This window comes from Cordyceps militaris (assembly GCF_000225605.1).
Source record: "Cordyceps militaris CM01 unplaced genomic scaffold CCM_S00003, whole genome shotgun sequence".
Lineage (NCBI taxonomy): Eukaryota > Fungi > Ascomycota > Sordariomycetes > Hypocreales > Cordycipitaceae > Cordyceps > Cordyceps militaris.
The window spans coordinates 2,239,349-2,256,540 of NW_006271971.1; the positions used below are offsets into that span (position 1 = coordinate 2,239,349).

A 17,192-nucleotide genomic window follows, 5' to 3' on the forward strand; every position below is an offset into this window, starting at 1 on the left:
ACCGAAGTATCCGGCCCTATTTTCTCTTCTTCTTCTCGGAGACGCTGAAGAATCCCGAGTCCGAGATTGCCTACAAAAGTTCATAAGAGTGTCCGTCTCCGATTGCGCCACTAAAACCAAACACAGCCTACTTACATGCGGCGTCACCCTCGCCCAGCACATGGTGCAACCTCTTCCACAACATACATACAGATCACAGGGCCCAAAGAATTCCCACCTTCCAGCTTCTCTCAGTTCCTTTCTACCAAACAAAGAACAAAGCATCCACAACGACATCAAGCTGTAAATGGTTAGCATTAAGTCTTCGTCCCTTTTCAAGGCCCTGCCCAGTCACCAGTACAGACAATAATCACAAGACACACCCAGACGTCACAATGCCAATACGCCTACTTTGTACCCCTACGCCTCCCCTAATTAGTCATTAATCGGGCTTGTCTCCCCGGCCTCCCGACGAGATTACTTGAGGTCAACTCCCCCAACAACCCCAACCGAGAGCCATCCACCATCCCCTAGCTTTGTCTCGCTTGGTATCCTTGCCGAACCGACCAAACCTATCAAACTGCCAATCTTGTGAGCGCGTCCCAGTATCTTCTTACATTGTCAGTAACATGTATTTTGTTTCTAGGCCCTTCAGCAAAGTCATCGTCTATTAATCAACACAAAGCGCAAAAATTTCAAAGTCCCGTGCCAGCAACGCCATTCGAGCAATGCTTTCATCCCAAAGAAATAAAAATACACCCCAGCTGGTTATCGGAAGCCATCTTGCGTATTCCCGCGGCCGTATGTAGTGGCATCTGGACCAGCCGTACTGCGAGAGCTCCCTGCTGCGTTCGGTGCTGTGCCCGTGTACAAGCCAATGCCGCCTTCTCGTTCCACCATACCTTGATTGCTCGGCCACGACCCGTAACTTTTGACGGCGCCCGGTGCTGCATTGCGCTCGATGCCATACACTACTCCAGATGCCTCAGGCCGAACGTTCGCGGCGTGCCCGTAAGAGCTCAAACCACTAGCGATCCGAGTTTGCTCAACAGGGTGCATGCTCGATGCTCTACCGATGTACTCCCGCCCCCCCTCTGCATATATTCTGTGCTCCTGTGGCCGTACAGGAACAAACTCTCCACTAGCAGCTAGCGGCCGTGTTGAGTACTCTCGGTACCGGCCATCTCTATTTTCGAATGTGACGTATTCCGGCTGTGTCAGGATACGTCTAGGTCCAACATATGGAGAGGCGGGTTGAGTAAACATGTACCCTCGTTCCTCGAGAGTTCCTGGTCCTTGGTAGCGTGCAAGAGGCTGTGCCGGGGCACGCTCGTACAGTCTGTCAGGCTCGCCAGGTAATGGTGACGGCGCGATAGAATGATGAACAAGCTGACGTGTAGGCTCGATATATTCGCGACCATATGCATCAACGAGTATTCTAGCTGGATGTGATCTTGTAGACTCATGAAAGCCATCACCCTCGGTATGGACACTGTAACGAGCGGGGCGTGAGGAATTTCCATAGGGCAGCGCACCGTCTTGATACGGATCAGCGTGCACAGGTCTGCTCATGTGTGGCCCACGAGAGGAATAGTCGTAAGGCAGTGCTAACTGTGGGATATGTTCTCGTCTGTAACCATCGTCAGTGATTACACGGTCAGTCGCGTAGTCCCTTCCGACTCTTGTACTGTCAGGCATGGCTGGTGCTGCGGCAAAATAGGCGCCACTTCCCTCATAACCAGTTGGTGCTGGCTCCTGTCGAGTTTGAACCCGTTGGAGGACATCATTGGAGTTGCTGGGTCCGTTAGGCATAGCCGGATCATACGACATTTCGTCATGTGTTGCGTTTTGGTTCTGAGCCTTGGCCTGCCGCTGACGTTTGTTCGGTCGAATATATGATGGTCCGGGTAGAGGCGAAGGGGATCGTGGCTCAGCCTTGATCTGTTGCGTGCTGATTTCGAATGATGACTGGCTTTCCAGCGCCTGCTTTTCAGACTTTCTCTTCTTCCTTCTGTTTTTGCGCTTCGGCTGTCCGCCTTGTGACGAGCTCTCTGGACTTGTTCTTGAGCCTGGTTCGCTCCGGAGCGCCGCCACTTGAGCAGGGGCTCCGGTGTTGGGAGCAGGCTTCTGCATCATTCCATGCAGTCCAGGGATCTCGCTCGGTTGTGGTGGCTGGACTGGGTAGCTTTTGACTGAGTGGATAGGCAGCGTACGCTCGTTGTTCTGAAGTAATGGCGATGGAGGGTGGAGATCGATATACGAAGTTGACTGAGTTGGAGCCGTTCGCCCACCAACAGACGCCGTCACAGAAGAGGGAGTAAGTTTGGACTGGCTCAAACTTGCAACCGACTTGTCAATGTAATTGTTCAAACCTGGCAAAATGCTCGCTTGCTGCTTCGGAACATGAGGTTCGGTGAGCTCCTCATAAGTGCGGAGTTGGCGTGGCTTATTAACACTACGTCGCTCATCTGGCGTCTTTTCTGCTGCAGCTGCATTCGCAGGTGGCGGTTTTGCAGGAACAATACTGGCAGCAGGGGCTGCAGAGCTGAGAGGGACCGGCGACGCCGGCTGAAATTCGGGCGTGTCGTGCTGGGATGAGTAGAACGTATTATCATCAAAAGAATCATGTTCCGGACCATTGCCACTGCCAGCGCCCTCCTGTGCCTGGGCAGAGAAACTCAGTTCTGGTACCGCAAGCAAAGCAGAGGCCAGGACAGCTGAGGCGTCGATATCGTCTTGCAGACCTGGACCAAACTGCTTGCCGGTGGCGACTCTCCGCACATCTTCTTGTAGCTCCTGCTCTGCTCGCTTCCTTTGTATTTGTAATTCGGCACGCAACAGCTCATCGGGTTTTGAAAGGAATGGCGGGCGCGGCTCGATAGGTGGTGCCACGATGGGCGTGGCAGTGGAGGATGGTCCTACAGCGCGTTGCGCACTCGAGGCAAATACCGTGTTATTTTGGCCAGGCTGATATCCTGGGCTGCATTCATGGGTGGATAAAGAGAGCGCAGCTTCCCTCAGAGAATCGGGGATCTTGATAGTGGCATGTCTACCAGCGAGAATCTCGTCGCGAAAGCGAACGATTCTTTCGTACTGTTCCAACGTGTGTGACTCGGCCTCGCGGAGCCCAGGAGCCACGACACTATCCACAGCCATATTTGTGATCGCCTCGATATTAGCCACAAGTTTCATGCCTGGAGGAGATGGTCTCGTTTGCCTGTCGGCTTCCTAGTTGCGCGGCGCGACTGGGTGGCAAGAGCGGCCGCGATTCTATCGTGGCTCGTGCTCGCAATTCCTCAGTAGGGAAACAGCCAGAATACACGTCCAAAAATAACTCCAAGTACGGAGATTGCGCAGGCTATAGCAAGACGCACTGAGCCATTCTGCTGCGCTGCTTCTCTTGCTTTGTTTCTTTGTTTCCCTGTCGAGTTTTGGCCAAGGGATGTCTAATTTCGCCTTGGGTTGAATAATATCCACATGCTTCAGGCGGTGAGCATGGCAGAAATGTCATGACGCCAACGCCCCAGAGCCAGTGGACAATTATTCTTTTTATAGTGGACAAGCCACTGCTTTCGCTCACAGGAAGTCTGCTTTTTTTCTGAGGAAGCCTTGTGTTAAATACTCTTCCTACTACCGACAGTTTATATGGGTTTTGTCATGTAGTGCAATCTATTGATATTTTTGTACTACCTTTAATACGAGATCGCTTCCCGCGCCGAGGCGTGGATAGGCTCTCTCGCTGTGACTGGCTCGGTCTGAGCCCAATTAGTGGAATGACTCAAAAGGGTGCCATCGGAAGCTGTTGTGCCATTGCCGAAGTAGTTCATCTCAACACCAATCGAATCTCGCAACAACCACTACCAAACGGGAGCCGACCAGTGGATATTGACTTGGCATATTCTCTTGATCTCATGCGCAGCTCGAGACTACGGTGCGGCACTATCAAAAGACTATCGGCGCAAACCTCGTAGCGGCTTCCCGCAGTTTCGTAACACAGCACAAGCTCGTACACGCAGTCTCGGCTTCAGAAACGTAACTGCTCGCCTGTTCGATCCTTTGCTGGCCTTGTCAAAATGACCGCCGCCAATGGAGACAGATCGAAGTTGCCCGTGTTGTTCTTGTATGACTCTACCACCAACCTCGGACCTCGCTGCCCAGACTGACGTTGCAATAGCGACATCGACAACTGCCTATATGCGCGAAGTGAGTTGCTTTCGAATAGTACGTAAATGGCAGTCCTGACAAAATCATAGGCACAAAAGTGCAGGAACTCATGTCCGATCTCATTGACAAGTACTTTGCCCAGCACCTGAGCCTACCCCATGAGGAGGCTGTGCGGCTACACAGCGAGTACTACACAAACTACGGTCTTGCTATTGAGGGCCTTGTGCGCCATCATGAGATTGACCCGATGGAATATAACGCCAAAGTGGACGATGCTCTGCCGTTGGAGTCCATCATTAAGCCGAATCCTGAACTGCGTCAGCTGCTCCAGGATATTGACAGGAGCAAAGTCAGGCTATGGCTGTTCACCAACGCCTACAAGAACCATGGCGAGCGTGTCGTGAGACTGCTCGGAATCGATGACCAATTTGAGGGTTTGACGTACTGCGACTATTCCGCGGTACCTTTTGTCTGCAAGCCGAGCCTTGACAGCTACAAGAGATCAATGCGTGAAGCTGGCGTCGAGAACCCAGCCGACTGCTATTTTGTCGGTACGTTTGATTTCTTGCTTTACAAACGTCCGCTCCTATACTAAATTGCAAAGATGACTCGTACAACAACTGCAAAAGTGCACAGGCCTTTGGATGGACCGCGGCTCATTTGGTTGAAGAGGGCATCAAGGAACCCGCGATCAAGGCATCACAGTTCCAGATTAAGCACCTGAGTGAGCTCCGTGACATTTACCCGCAATTTTTTAAATCCAGTTAGCTAGCTATATGAACCACGACCGCAGTCGCAGGACTAGAACGAGATGGGTAGAAAACAGGACGAGAGGGACTGCAACGCCGAAATCCATAGAATAGAGGTGACAAATTCATTGCGGTCATATAGAGCCGATTTCCGTTACGCCTCGCTACCCATGCCATGATAAAACAAAGAATATCTGCATTTATGGAGATGCCGTCTAAGGCCGCCGAATGCTGCAAATTACTGAATCCAGTTGCATGAGGATCCCGTCGCGTTCTTTGAGGGCTTCTTGTCTCTCAGCTTCCGCTGCTTTCAGGTCCTCCTCAAGATCCTTTATGGCCTTTTCTTGATCCTGTTCGCTATTGTTCAGACCCGGCAACAGCGATATCAAGTATTCAATCTGCTGCTCTTTGAAGATGAGATCGCGCGAGAGTTCGTTCAGGCCGGCCGCGAATTCGTCTGCAGGGAGGGGATCGACTGGATTTCGCGGGCATGTTAGCGCATGTAGACCTGAGTTGCTGGTCTTGCAGTCATCTACCTTCTCTCTGCTCCTGCTCCTGCTTCATATCGCGGATCTTATCATTCGGTCCCAGGGTTTCGAGATCGTGTCGCCGATGGACAAAGTGCAGGGACGCGACGAACTGCTGCGCGAGCTGCGGGTGAGAGGTGTCAGTTTGTAGCGCAGCGCCTCGCGAGGCATAACCACTCCGTCGCTTACCTGATCAACAGCATCCTGTAGCTGAGTCAAACTGTCACTCATCCTAGCTGCGCGCTGCTCGCGACAAAGGAGAATGCGCGCAAACAAGTGGTAGCCAAACCAGCGTTGGGTGCGTGAAGCTTGTGGATGGTTGGCGCCCCACGCAAATCCGCCAGTGACACCGTGCCAAAAACGTTGCTATTAGCACTGGCGCTGGCTGCCCGGATCGCGGGCAATAGACGACCCGGCGCACAGCAAGCAAAGCCACCTGGTCAGAAAGTGAACACTCATAGGTGTCATCCACGAGTTACCGCTTTCTGCATCTGCACCAGCGTTCGCCTTCTTTTTTTCTATACGCTAGGGTTCCGCAGCTTGGGCTTGCAATTATCTGCTTCACCTTTATCCTCCAACCAAAATATTTCTTCTCGTCTCCTTATTGTTGCCCAAACACCACACAGCTCATCGCAATGTCCGCACCCCCAACTCAACAGCCCCAGGGTATTCCCATGCCCGGGCCGGGCCAACAGCCCACGCCTGAGCAGATTGCAGAACTGCAGCGTCGAATTACAGAGGACGCGCAAAAGGCCGGCATGACCGTTCCGGAATTCATCGAGCAAATCAAGCGACAGCGGATGCAGGCCATGCAGCAGCAACAGCAACAGCAACTGCATCAGCACCAGCACGGCGACGGCAACGACCACGGCCACTCGCACGATCACGACCAGGACGGCCACAACCACTCGCACCCTCACCAGCAGCAGCAGGGCCAGCCCCAGCCCATCACGCCGGGACCGCCCAACCCCAAGGCCATTGCGCTGGCCACGTTTTTGCGCGGGCAGGAGCTGAAGCCTCGCACTGTCATTCTCAACGGCGAGCGCAAAGACATGTTCCGAGGTATTGCTGCTCCGGACAAAGGTCCACCTGCTTCGGACGGATAAGTCGTGTTTTGCTAACAGAGCCGGGCCACAATAGTCAAACGTGCGCTGCGCATCCTTCAATCCCCCGCCTATGAAAAGGCCCGCAAGAGGAACCCTCTGCTACCTGAAATCACCGACCGCGCATCCCTCGAAAACACCTTCAAGCTGCTGCCCCTCAGCATGCTTGCCCTGCGAGTCTCCCAGATCGAGCCCGCCTTGGGCCCCAACGGCAAGAAGGCCAAGCGCGTCAAGGGCCAGTGGAACGTCCGCATCGAGCAGCAGCAAGAGGCGCAGGATGAACTGTACTATGTGTGGCTGTGGGAAGGCAGCCAGGTCAAGCGCAAGGTGTATGCCGCTATCTTTCTCGTCGCCATCTTCGCCATTGTCCTGTACCCTCTCTGGCCGCTCAAGCTCCGTCAGGGTGTTTACTACCTCAGCTGGGTCTTGCTCGGTCTTTTAGGTCTCTTCTTCGTCATGGCCATTTTCCGCGTCATTCTATTCTGCATTACATACTTTGCCGTCCCGCCCGGCCTATGGCTGTATCCCAACCTCTGGGAGGATGTGTCCTTCCTCGACAGTTTCCGACCCTTCTGGGCCTGGCATGAGGTAAGACGAAGCCAGAGATGATGCATGGCCTAGAGATGCATACGCTAACAAGCCCCGACAGACTGAGAAACCCAAGAAGAAGAAGCGCGCACAGCAGGGGGGCTCGACCAACGCGACCATGGCCGCCGCCACTGGACAAGCCGCGCCTGCCAGCGCGACCACGACCGGCACCGATACTCAGATCAACACGGCAGCGCAGCAGCGCTACGTGGCCCCCAAGGTGGAGGAGCTACAGGATGACGAGTAAATAACAAAGCGCAAACGGGCGAGACGAGGCGCAAACCATGCACAAAATAATCCAGCTTTTTGGCACCTCTGTTTTTTTTTAAATGTCAGGTCAGGTGGAAAAGTACAGTGGGGGAGCAGGTTGAAGAAATGGGAGTTCTGTATAGATTTTCTAACCCCCTCCCCTCCCCTCCCTTGATTGCGCAAAATGATGGAAATGGGAAGCTCTTTTAATGTAGGGGACACAGTTTCAAGGCATGTATAATCAAGCTTGTTTAAATGGCAGTCAGTTAGTATATGCATGTATGTAGTCCTGGAAGAGAGAAGCGCCATGTATTACAGCCCAGCATCTCGGCTAGTTGTTCTGGCAAGCGGTCGTCTCGCTGCCCTTGGCACGCTTGTAGTACCAGATGGCATTCTCAGCCTTGGCGCAGTTGCCGAGGCTGCCGCCAACAACGTCGGCGTCGACGCGGACAACGTCCTTGTTCTGGACACGACCGACGACATGGTTGTAGTACCAGACCTCCTGGAACTGCGTGCGGCCATTGTCGGTGGAGCCCTTGCCGGCCGCCGTCTCATTGTACTTGGGGCCGCCGCAGCCCAGGTAGGGGACCTTGCCGTAGCCTGTCTTGAGAGCGGCCTGTAGGTTGGAGAGGCTATATCCGGTCGTGTTGGAAGGCTTGATGCCGGCGTTGGCGAGCCAGTGCCAGGTGGGCAGGTCCTTGTAGTAGTCGATGACAGTCTCGAAATATTCAAACAGATCGTCGTACTTGTTGGCTTTGGGGCCCTGTGGAGTAATGCAATTGAAGAGTTAGCAAGTTGCATCGTTGCATGGGTGGATGTGTCGGGCGTCGGGCGTATTGACGACGTACGAAGCATTCGGTCTGGAAGGTAGAGAAGCAGGTGGCGTGCTTGGAGTACTCATGCGCCCAGAGGACCCAGTTTGAGTCGCCCTGGCTAATCCAGTACTTGTTCATCCAAGCAAGGAGGTCGGATTTGCCGTACGGCGCAAACCACTTGTCAATGGCCTCGCCCTTGTAAGGCGGAACGGGAGTGCCGCTCGGAGTACCGGTAGTGGTGTTGGGCGAAGGCTTCGGGTCATATTGACGGTTCAGATCGCAGTACTGGGTATAGGAGCCTTGAAAAAACAGTTAGATGCGGATAGCAAGTTCAGGTATTGGTGATGCAAGATACCATTGCAAAAGTCTAGAGACGGGGTTCAGGTTAGCGACTGAAGATGGTGGAGGCAAGGAGGGGTGCTTACCAGGCCACAGACCGTGAACGGTCCACGACTTTTGGGGGAGGATCTGGCCCTGGCTCTCTAATCCTGTGTAAACGTCCCAGAATTGGGTTTGAAGCTACATGGCCATCCAAGGTTAGTCAAATATGCGACAAGTACGACAGCCAAGCCTTTGCGCAAGCTTGGGTGTTATCCGTACCACCAAGCCTCCGAAGGTCTCGGAGCAGCAAGTGTCGACTTTGCCCGGGACGGCATCTGCGGAGCAAGAGAGAGCAGGCTCGCCTGGAGCAATCAATTAGCCGCCTTGTACGTCAAATTTCTATCCAAGTCTCTAGAGTTGGGCTCGTGTAAACGCACTCAAAACGCATACGTGGTTGTCGGTCGTGACTCCAGGGTACAGAGCGGCAGCAGCCAGCGGGACGAGCGCCACAGCGGGGAAGATGGCAGAGTTAACCATTGTTGCGAGGTGGCAGCGATTGAAGAAGCAATGCGCAAGTGACGATGACGCTCGGCGAGGATCAGGAACAAGGAAGGAAGGAAGGAAAACGGTCAAGGCCGGCCGGGGACAGCGGCCGATGTTTTTATTTGACGGCCTTCTCTTTTGGTGTTAGCCAGGATGCCACGAGCTGGTACCTGGTAGTCGGTAGGTAGGCAGCCAATTGCGGGTCGAAACTTTTGACGGCACCATGCTGGTGGACATTTTTAGGTTCTGAAGAATCTAATAGATTTTTTTCTTTGTAGTACATACTTTCAGCTGCTTTGCAAATATCGATCCAGGTAAATCCCGAATGGCTAACACAGGGACTCGCGCTGTGGTTGGAGCTGCAAGTTAATAGTGGCCACAGGTGAGCACCTGGGGAAATGCGACGCTGTGGTAGGCCAATTGGGACCTCACGCTACGTCCTGATCATCGAACGCACATGGCTGGGCTTGGCCGGATCTAGCGGCGCCGTCGCGTCGGTGACCTAACAAGGCCAGCTTCCAGGACTGCGGCTGCGTTCGATAGGGTCAGGGCTTGCGTGGAACGAGGTGGCTTGCCAAGGAGCAGTGACATGGATAATGTACCTAGTTAGGCTTGACATCCATCTGCTAATACCGGTCACCTCACCATCAACAGCCGCGGCCGCGAATTCTGCCATGCTGCGGAGATTATACACCCACTGCGTGAACACGCCGACGGGCCCCGAGCTGACATGAAGCGAGAGCCCACGTGTGTGCCCTGCCCTGCAAAGTTGATATATTGGTCGCCTGATATTGCGGTATCCAACGTGCGGTTCGAAATCAAACTCGGCCCGTCAGCTTTGCCTCACTCGGTATACCTCTGCGCCGAGATGTCTTTGTAAAAGAAGGTGCCCTCTTTCAGATCTCCCGTGGGGCTGATGCCATAGCCCGGGATTCTTCCCATCTCCGTGTAGCCCAGTTTCTTGTAGACGGCCTCGGCCGGGCTCCCAGTCTCCGTGTCCAACAGCTGCGAGCACATGCGTCAGCAATATTCAAGCCCACGTCCAGGCTCTAGACAAGACAAACCAGCAATGTTCGGCGGCGCTTCAGCGCCTCGGCTTCCAACGCACTCATCAGCAACCTGGCGCCGCCTCTTCCCCGAAATCTTCTGTGGATGAGCAACTTCTCCACCAGGCACCGAAAGGGTCCCGTCTCTGATGACGGGAGGACCAGCATGACGACGCCGACAATCTCGGGTCCTTCTATGCTCCCCAAGGGGTTTGTGCCGTCGAGCAGCAAGAATATGACCCGGCTGCCGTCTGCGAGTTCTGCTATGCGGGCCTTCCACCATGATAGCAGCTTCCCGTGCGAGAGGGGCGGAAGAAAGGTAGCTATTGTGCGATCGTGGGTAATGCAGGATGCGTGGATGGCGGCAAGATAGACCGTCACGTGGGCGTGCTCTTTGGCATCGAAAAGGATGACGGAAGCCGAGTCTGACATGATGCGGCTAACAAGGAGCGTCGTCTATCTTGGAAAGGGGCCGGGACTGTGGCTGCGAGCGATGTGCTGCGTGGTTCTCAAGCAGGACAAGCAACGTATTTGAGCGCCGGACAGCGACGTTTTCGAGGTGAGATGCGTTACGTCTGGGCTCAGAAGCGTGATGTCATCGGACCTAATAGCGATACTTTTATTGACACACGCTGCCGTATAGATGTAGTGTGGTCTGAGCAGAGTGCGATGTTGAGGGTTTGCGAGCTTTTCTCAGGAATCGGGTGGAGACGTGGGAACGAACAAGAGGCAGCATCGCCAACACATTCTCGTCGCACTGTGAGAGCGGCCAAGCGGAACTTGTCCACACCTGAGAAAAATTGATACAAAATGGACAAAAAAAGAGCATATTTACCGCTAGGTGTTTCATCGTCATACAATGTTTTCAGCTCACAACCTCGCTGCAGTTATTCTCGGTTGGCCAGCTCTTGCGTACCGGGCATCCGAGGCAGGCACTTGCCGACTTCATCTCTCCGCCCCAATAATATTTTTCTACTCAATTACTCGACCCTATATGTCCGTTCTGCATAATACCTATTCCAACAGCCACTCTCTCACCCTTCTGCCTCGCTGGCGAGGTTGCATTGTATGTTCATGTGGCTTGACCTTGGTACACGTACACGTTGCCAGCGGCGCTAACTAACAACTAACCCATTCGCTCCGGTTCCCAGCCTTCCCCTTTTGACGCCGTTCTTGCAATGTAAAGGTGAAATACAGGCGTAGACAGCCATTCGACTTGTCTAGATCCTCACTACCGATCCTCACGGCCGCAGCAATTTAAACGTGGCCAGCCATGGAGCCCGACTCGCAAGCTTCCGAAGCCCACCACCAAACGCCTTTCAAGAAGGTCGAGCTGGGGATCGAGGCACTTTTTGGCGGCGAGAAGCATTCCCATGCTCACGTTGGCCATGTTTGCGATCAATTACACCCCGAGTATCTGACCAATCGCTACCACTCTTTTGCTCCGGAAACGACTGGCGATGCGAAATGGTTCGTCGACGGCTGCTCCTACTTCTACGCCGTATCTCAGGCGCTCGAGCGTGAGCAGACAGTCTCCAATTTGAATCATGCGCTCGGCTAAACACTCTGTATAGGTGCCCAAGAATCCATTTGCATTCTCGACTGGTGGTTAAGTCCCGAATTGTACCTGCGGCGGCCACCGTCCAACAATGCACAATATCGCTTAGACGCCATGCTCAAGGCTGCTGCTGAGCGAGGTGTCACCGTAAATATCATCATTTATAAAGAAGTTGAGGCTGCCCTCACCCTCGATTCTGCTGCAAGTGAAATTGTCTTGGCTGTCAAGGATGCTTCCCCGCTAACAGTACTGCAGCACACGAAAAAGGCCCTCGAGGCTCTACATCCCAACATTCATGTCTTCCGCCACCCAGATCATGTCCCGACTGGCTACGATCTCAAGTCTGAATTTAAGAAAGCCTTTTCAGATCTTACCCATTTTGACCTCGCCAAAGCGTCACACGCCGCTGTTAAGGCCATCTACGGCGTTACCGATGACATAGTTCTGTACTGGGCTCACCATGAAAAACTTCTCATTATTGACAACAACATCTGTTTCATGGGTGGCCTGGATCTCTGCTTTGGGCGATGGGATACCAACAGCCACCCGATTGCTGATGCACACCCCGGTGACTTGGATGCTATCATCTTCCCTGGTCAAGACTACAACAATGCCCGAATTTTCGACTTTTCTGGTGTTGGTAACTGGAACCAGAACAAGTGTATGTTAAATGTCACGTCCTGTCTGCAATATCCACTCAAATAACTGATTTTGTCACAGTGGACAGAACAAAGAGCTCAAGAATGGGATGGTCCGACGTAGCTCTCTGCATGACAGGGAGCATCACTAATAATCTCGTTGATCATTTTGTCGATCGTTGGTATGTTGAAACGACCTAACCCTCTGCAAACTTCTCACCAAGTATAGGAACTATATTTTCGAATCCAAGTATGGGGCCAAAGATGGCGGCAAGTATAAACTCATGGACACGCCAGATACGATCGAGGCGATTGGGCAGACTGTGCACCAAGCTGTTGGGTCACTCAGGAAGAGGTTCACCAGAGGCCTGCGCGGTCTTGGCCGTAGGAAAACCGCCGCTAAAGAAGACAGACTGAACATTCAGCTCACTCGCAGGTACGGCTACTATATTACACTACAGCGCCCACAACTGCTAATCAAAATTAGCTGCACGCGCTGGTCCTCTGGCCACCGCACCGAGCATTCCATCGCCAATGCATACGTTGATGCAATTCTGAAAGCACAGCACTTCATATATATCGAAAATCAAGTGAGTACAATCATCTTGGAAGATTTATCAGCGTTGATCATCGCTCTTACCCCTTCGAGTTCTTTATTACCGCGACAAGCAAGAAACAGCACCCTGTGGTCAACAAAATCGGGGCAGCTATCGTTCAAAGAATCCGAAGTGCTCACAAAAATAACGAGCGTTTCAAAATTTGGGTTGTAATGCCCGCAGTTCCAGCTTTTGCTGGCGATCTCAAGGCCAATGAGGCACTCGGTACTCGCGCCATCATGAAATACCAGTATAACTCAATCTCTCGGGGAGGTAACAGCATCATTGAGCGGCTTCAACAGGCTGGCATTGAGGATCCGAGTGAATACATTAGCTTCTACAATCTGCGCAATTTTGATCGCATCAACACCTCGGCGACGATGGAAGCGGCTGAAATCGAGGCTGGGGTGGAATATGAAGAGGCCAGAAAAGAACACGACGACCAAGTTGGCGCGGGTCGCTTTCCTCAGGGAGAAGGGACTGGTGGAACTACGGATTCTTACAAAAAGTACCAAGAGAAAGCGCAAACAGTGGCGGATAAGACAAAGGATTCCATCGTCGCGGCTTATATGGATGGACGAAACGAGCTTTCAGATTTTGTCTGGGATGGCCCTGAGGATGCTGAGATGGACGCATTCGTTAGCGAAGAACTCTACGTTCATACCAAGCTTCTTATTGCCGATGATCGCCTTGTCCTCTGTGGTTCTGCCAATCTCAATGATCGTTCGCAACTGGGCACGCACGATTCCGAAATCGCCGTCGTCATCGAAAATGGGCCGCAAGTCTCTAGCACGATGAACGGCAAGCCCTATCAAGCCTCCAAATTTGCTTCATCACTTCGTCGCGAAATCTTCCGCAAGCACCTTGGTCTACTCCCGCATCAGGACCCTCAAAAGCCCAACGCAAACTGGTATCCCATCACAGATTCCTTCAACGAATATGACTGGGGCTCTCCCGCCGACATCCTTGTCCGCGATCCTTTGCATCCAAACTTTTCCAATCTCTGGCGTGGAACGGCAAAATCCAACACGGAGATTTTCCGAAAGGCCTTTCATCCTGTGCCCGACGACAATGTGCGCACTTGGGAGGACTACGATGAGTTCTTCACCAAGCACTTCAAGACACTTGCAGACGTTAAAAAAGAGGAGCACCATACCAGTAAGAATGACACCCCCAAGACAGACGATGCAGGCGCGGAGACCGTCCACGTTGGCACACTCGAGGAAAACAGCGAGCTTCACGAGGTGCAGAAGGAAGTTCGCGCCCAGGAAGAGGCTCAGGTTCCCCAAGATATTGCCGAAATCGACGAGAAACTAGAGGATCAGAAGAAGAATAGCAAGGAAGAGTCTAAGCAGCCAGAGAAGGTGGAATACGGGCACGTCGTCCGGAGCGAGTTTCCCGGTGGCATCAAGGAGCTCCGTAAATGGTTGGGCCGCGTACGAGGCAGCCTGGTCGAGATGCCGCTCGACTTTCTGGTCGACGTCAGCGACATTGCCAAGACGGGCCTGACGCTCAACAGTCTGACGGAAGAGATATATACCTAGAAAAGATTTGATACCCTCTCTATCACGAACCTATAGAACTACGACATTATGCTGAACACGTTTGAATGCATCGCGGCTTCAATATTGACTCATATGCAGTTTTATAGAAGGAAATCAGAGAAGAAAGTGAATGAACAGGCAAAATACTATACAGAACCACACACCAAGCAGTATAAACAAGGAACATACATGAATCCCCCAAAACTCCAATGCGTAGCTGCGCAACTTCTCCGGGCAACAACGCAAGCAAAGGCGCAAGGCCTGACACTTCCTGCTATTTTCCATCTGCGGTTGATCGTCTTTTTCTCTTGCTTGTAAAAACACCCTCGTCGCTGTTCTAACCCGTAGACGCAGTGATACCCAAAAAAGGACGAACATAGAGCAACAAGACACAACCAAACAACGCGTTTCCTTCTTCTCCCAAGACTAACTTGGCCGCCGAATGCCGAGCGGCCATGGTCTTAGTCGGCCTTTGCATTGGCGCCGACGCCGCCGCCGAGGAGGCCGTCTTTAAACTCGCGCATGCCGCCACTGCCGCTCATAGAGTCATCCAGGCGAAAGTGGCCACCGCTACCGCCGGCGCGACGGCCCTTGCGGGCGCGGAACCACGAAAAGGCGCCGTAGGCGATGCCACAGACGCTCAGGAGGGAGAGGATAGGGTGGTCGCGGAAGGTGACACGAATGTCGAAGAAGATCTTCTCGATAAAGGATACGGTCAGCTTGGGCTTGATAACCTGGGGCCCGTACACAATCTTGTCGAGCGTCTCCATAATGGAGGTGCGGCTGACTAGGATATGGTTGCCCGTGACCGTCGTGTCCCAGTACTTGCGGCGGGCCTCGTCGTTAATGATAATACGCTCGCCGTCCTTGTCCTTAATGTCGATGCCGTACGTGGTGCGCAGCCAGCGCTGCCAAAAGATGCCATCAACCCAAGCAAAGGCAACTTCCTTGCGGTTCGAATTGTCCATGTTGATGCGGATCGACTTGGCGCCGCGCAGGGCGCGCTCGTCATTGCGGTCTTCGGCTTCTTCGATGCGCATTTGCTTGGCGTCTCGGAGTTTCTTGCGTTCGAGCTGGAATTCCTGAATCTGGCGGTCCATCCACTCGTTGGCAGCGCTCTTCATCTCGCGGAGCGAGCCCTGAATTGTCTCCTGGTCGCCATCCTTGCGCTCCAGAATTCCGAGCACGACGAGCTTGTTTTCCATAATTTGGCGGGCGTTGGTGGCTGTCAGCTCGGGGACCAGAGGAAGCCAGACCGATTTCATCCAGTCAAGAATACGGCGAACATCGCGCATCTCGTTGGGCGTGAAGGGGGTGTAGTAGGTCGGGCGTCCCTCGCGAGAGACGATCAGTCTCGGCCAGGTTGTGATCTTGAAGCGTTTGAAGAGCTCAGGGTCGTTCGTCTTGACCAGTTTGGCATGACCAATGAGGCTCAGAGGAATTCTCTCAAGCGCGGCAAAGTCCTCCGAGGTGGCAGCATGGTCGTAGAAGTAGACGAAGATGACCTCTGCGGTCTTCTCAAGCTCCGCAAAGCCCTCGGCGTCAATGTCGGGAACACCGCTGGCGAGATCAATGGCGCTGTCGGCGTACTTGGTGAAATCGCCGATGCCGCGAAGGCCGCGGTATTCGACTCTCTCGCCTCCCTTGAAAAAGAGAAGAGTAGGGAAGGCTTTGGCGTGGACATCCTTGCACAGGCGCTTTTCCTGATCGCAGTTGACTTCACCAATGTTAAGCTTCCCGCGCATAGATTTGGCGAGCTGCTCCCACGTTGGTTTCAGGGCCTGACAGTGAGAGCACCAAGGCGCGTAAAACTTGATAAACCAGGGATCGTGTGAGAGAGTAACGTGCTTCTGGAACGACTCGGCCGTCAGGGAGACAGAGACACCATCGAGGTTGTATTTTTCGGGTATCTTCTTCGGGGGTTTCGCAACAGCGGCTGGCTTCTTCACAGGCTTGGGGGCTTCCGTTGCGCCTGACTCGGGTAGCGCAATATCCTTGGGGCGAGAGCCGGGCTTCTCCTCCTCGAGAGCCTTCTCAATCATTTCGCTCATCTCGGCGATGGAACGCTGGCCAGTAAGAGACTTTACTTTCTGTCCATTCTTGAAGAGTGTAGTCTGAGGCCATGCGTTAACCTCGTGTTCGGAGCAGAAGTCACTGTGAGCAACGCAGTTCATCGAAGCGAACTGCAGGCCATGTTCTTCTGCAACGGTGGCGGCTTGGTCGCTGTTGGGCCCAGATTTCATGGTATGATAGAACTCGTAAGCGGTTTGGAATACGGGCGCAAATGCTATGCAGTGGTGGCAGTAGGGACTGGAGTCTCTGTTAGGCAGGTAGCACGAGCATGGAATCAAGCATGCCTACCTGTAATGCTTGACCACGGTGAACTTGGTCTTGTTGACCTCGGTATCCCATGTCGCCGGTGAAAACTCAGGTAGGACAGGGACGGAGACGCCGCCAAATGTCGTGGCCTCACCTTTAGACTCTGCCACGACGCCAACGGCAGACGCCACAAAGAGAGCAAGTTGAAGGAGCCTCATGGTGGGCTACTGCGTGCCGATATCCGGTGCCTCGTAAGTGGGCGGCAGTTGGTTTTGCGGGATTCTGTATGTCGATTCGGTGGCGCGGTTTTCCGACGTTTGCAATGGGGGATTTCTGGAAACTAGGGAGAAGCTAGGATCGGTACGCAGCAACTATGGTGAATGGTTGACTACCCCCTCTGGAGCCAAGCTGGGGGAATGTATGTCGTAGTGGCGTATTGGAATAAATGTTAAG

General features: G+C 53.3%; 8 protein-coding genes across 8 annotated transcripts; 3 read left to right on the forward strand and 5 right to left on the reverse strand.

Annotated features, from left to right (window-relative positions):
• Positions 1-747: 747 nt before the first annotated feature.
• On the reverse strand, positions 748-3,135 carry CCM_04316 (uncharacterized protein; the record flags this gene model as incomplete). Its single annotated transcript, XM_006669464.1, has 1 exon — positions 748-3,135. The coding sequence occupies one exon, from the start codon at positions 3,133-3,135 to the stop codon at positions 748-750; it is 2,388 nt and encodes a 795-aa protein (XP_006669527.1).
• A 917-nt stretch (positions 3,136-4,052) lies between these two features.
• Positions 4,053-4,911, forward strand: CCM_04317 (pyrimidine 5'-nucleotidase; the record flags this gene model as incomplete). Its single annotated transcript, XM_006669465.1, has 4 exons — positions 4,053-4,099; positions 4,154-4,182; positions 4,233-4,694; positions 4,748-4,911. The coding sequence occupies 4 exons, from the start codon at positions 4,053-4,055 to the stop codon at positions 4,909-4,911; spliced, it is 702 nt and encodes a 233-aa protein (XP_006669528.1).
• Positions 4,912-5,107: 196 nt separating this feature from the next.
• Positions 5,108-5,650, reverse strand: CCM_04318 (Mediator complex, subunit Med21/Med9; the record flags this gene model as incomplete). The annotated part of the gene is made up of 3 exons (XM_006669466.1): positions 5,108-5,367; positions 5,429-5,543; positions 5,609-5,650. 3 exons carry the CDS (start codon positions 5,648-5,650, stop codon positions 5,108-5,110), a joined length of 417 nt encoding a protein of 138 aa, XP_006669529.1.
• Positions 5,651-6,054: 404 nt separating this feature from the next.
• CCM_04319 (translocation protein SEC62) lies at positions 6,055-7,357 on the forward strand (the record flags this gene model as incomplete). Its single annotated transcript, XM_006669467.1, has 3 exons — positions 6,055-6,502; positions 6,560-7,110; positions 7,172-7,357. 3 exons carry the CDS (start codon positions 6,055-6,057, stop codon positions 7,355-7,357), a joined length of 1,185 nt encoding a protein of 394 aa, XP_006669530.1.
• A 333-nt stretch (positions 7,358-7,690) lies between these two features.
• On the reverse strand, positions 7,691-9,032 carry CCM_04320 (ribonuclease T2 precursor; the record flags this gene model as incomplete). Its single annotated transcript, XM_006669468.1, has 6 exons — positions 7,691-8,122; positions 8,208-8,473; positions 8,530-8,541; positions 8,600-8,693; positions 8,775-8,857; positions 8,933-9,032. 6 exons carry the CDS (start codon positions 9,030-9,032, stop codon positions 7,691-7,693), a joined length of 987 nt encoding a protein of 328 aa, XP_006669531.1.
• Positions 9,033-9,881: 849 nt separating this feature from the next.
• On the reverse strand, positions 9,882-10,516 carry CCM_04321 (Acetyltransferase; the record flags this gene model as incomplete). Its single annotated transcript, XM_006669469.1, has 2 exons — positions 9,882-10,043; positions 10,103-10,516. The coding sequence occupies 2 exons, from the start codon at positions 10,514-10,516 to the stop codon at positions 9,882-9,884; spliced, it is 576 nt and encodes a 191-aa protein (XP_006669532.1).
• An 841-nt stretch (positions 10,517-11,357) lies between these two features.
• CCM_04322 (phospholipase D) lies at positions 11,358-14,420 on the forward strand (the record flags this gene model as incomplete). The annotated part of the gene is made up of 6 exons (XM_006669470.1): positions 11,358-11,604; positions 11,659-12,303; positions 12,363-12,462; positions 12,510-12,716; positions 12,768-12,870; positions 13,086-14,420. 6 exons carry the CDS (start codon positions 11,358-11,360, stop codon positions 14,418-14,420), a joined length of 2,637 nt encoding a protein of 878 aa, XP_006669533.1.
• Positions 14,421-14,881: 461 nt separating this feature from the next.
• CCM_04323 (disulfide isomerase, putative) lies at positions 14,882-16,957 on the reverse strand (the record flags this gene model as incomplete). The annotated part of the gene is made up of 2 exons (XM_006669471.1): positions 14,882-16,739; positions 16,782-16,957. The coding sequence occupies 2 exons, from the start codon at positions 16,955-16,957 to the stop codon at positions 14,882-14,884; spliced, it is 2,034 nt and encodes a 677-aa protein (XP_006669534.1).
• Positions 16,958-17,192: the final 235 nt, after the last annotated feature.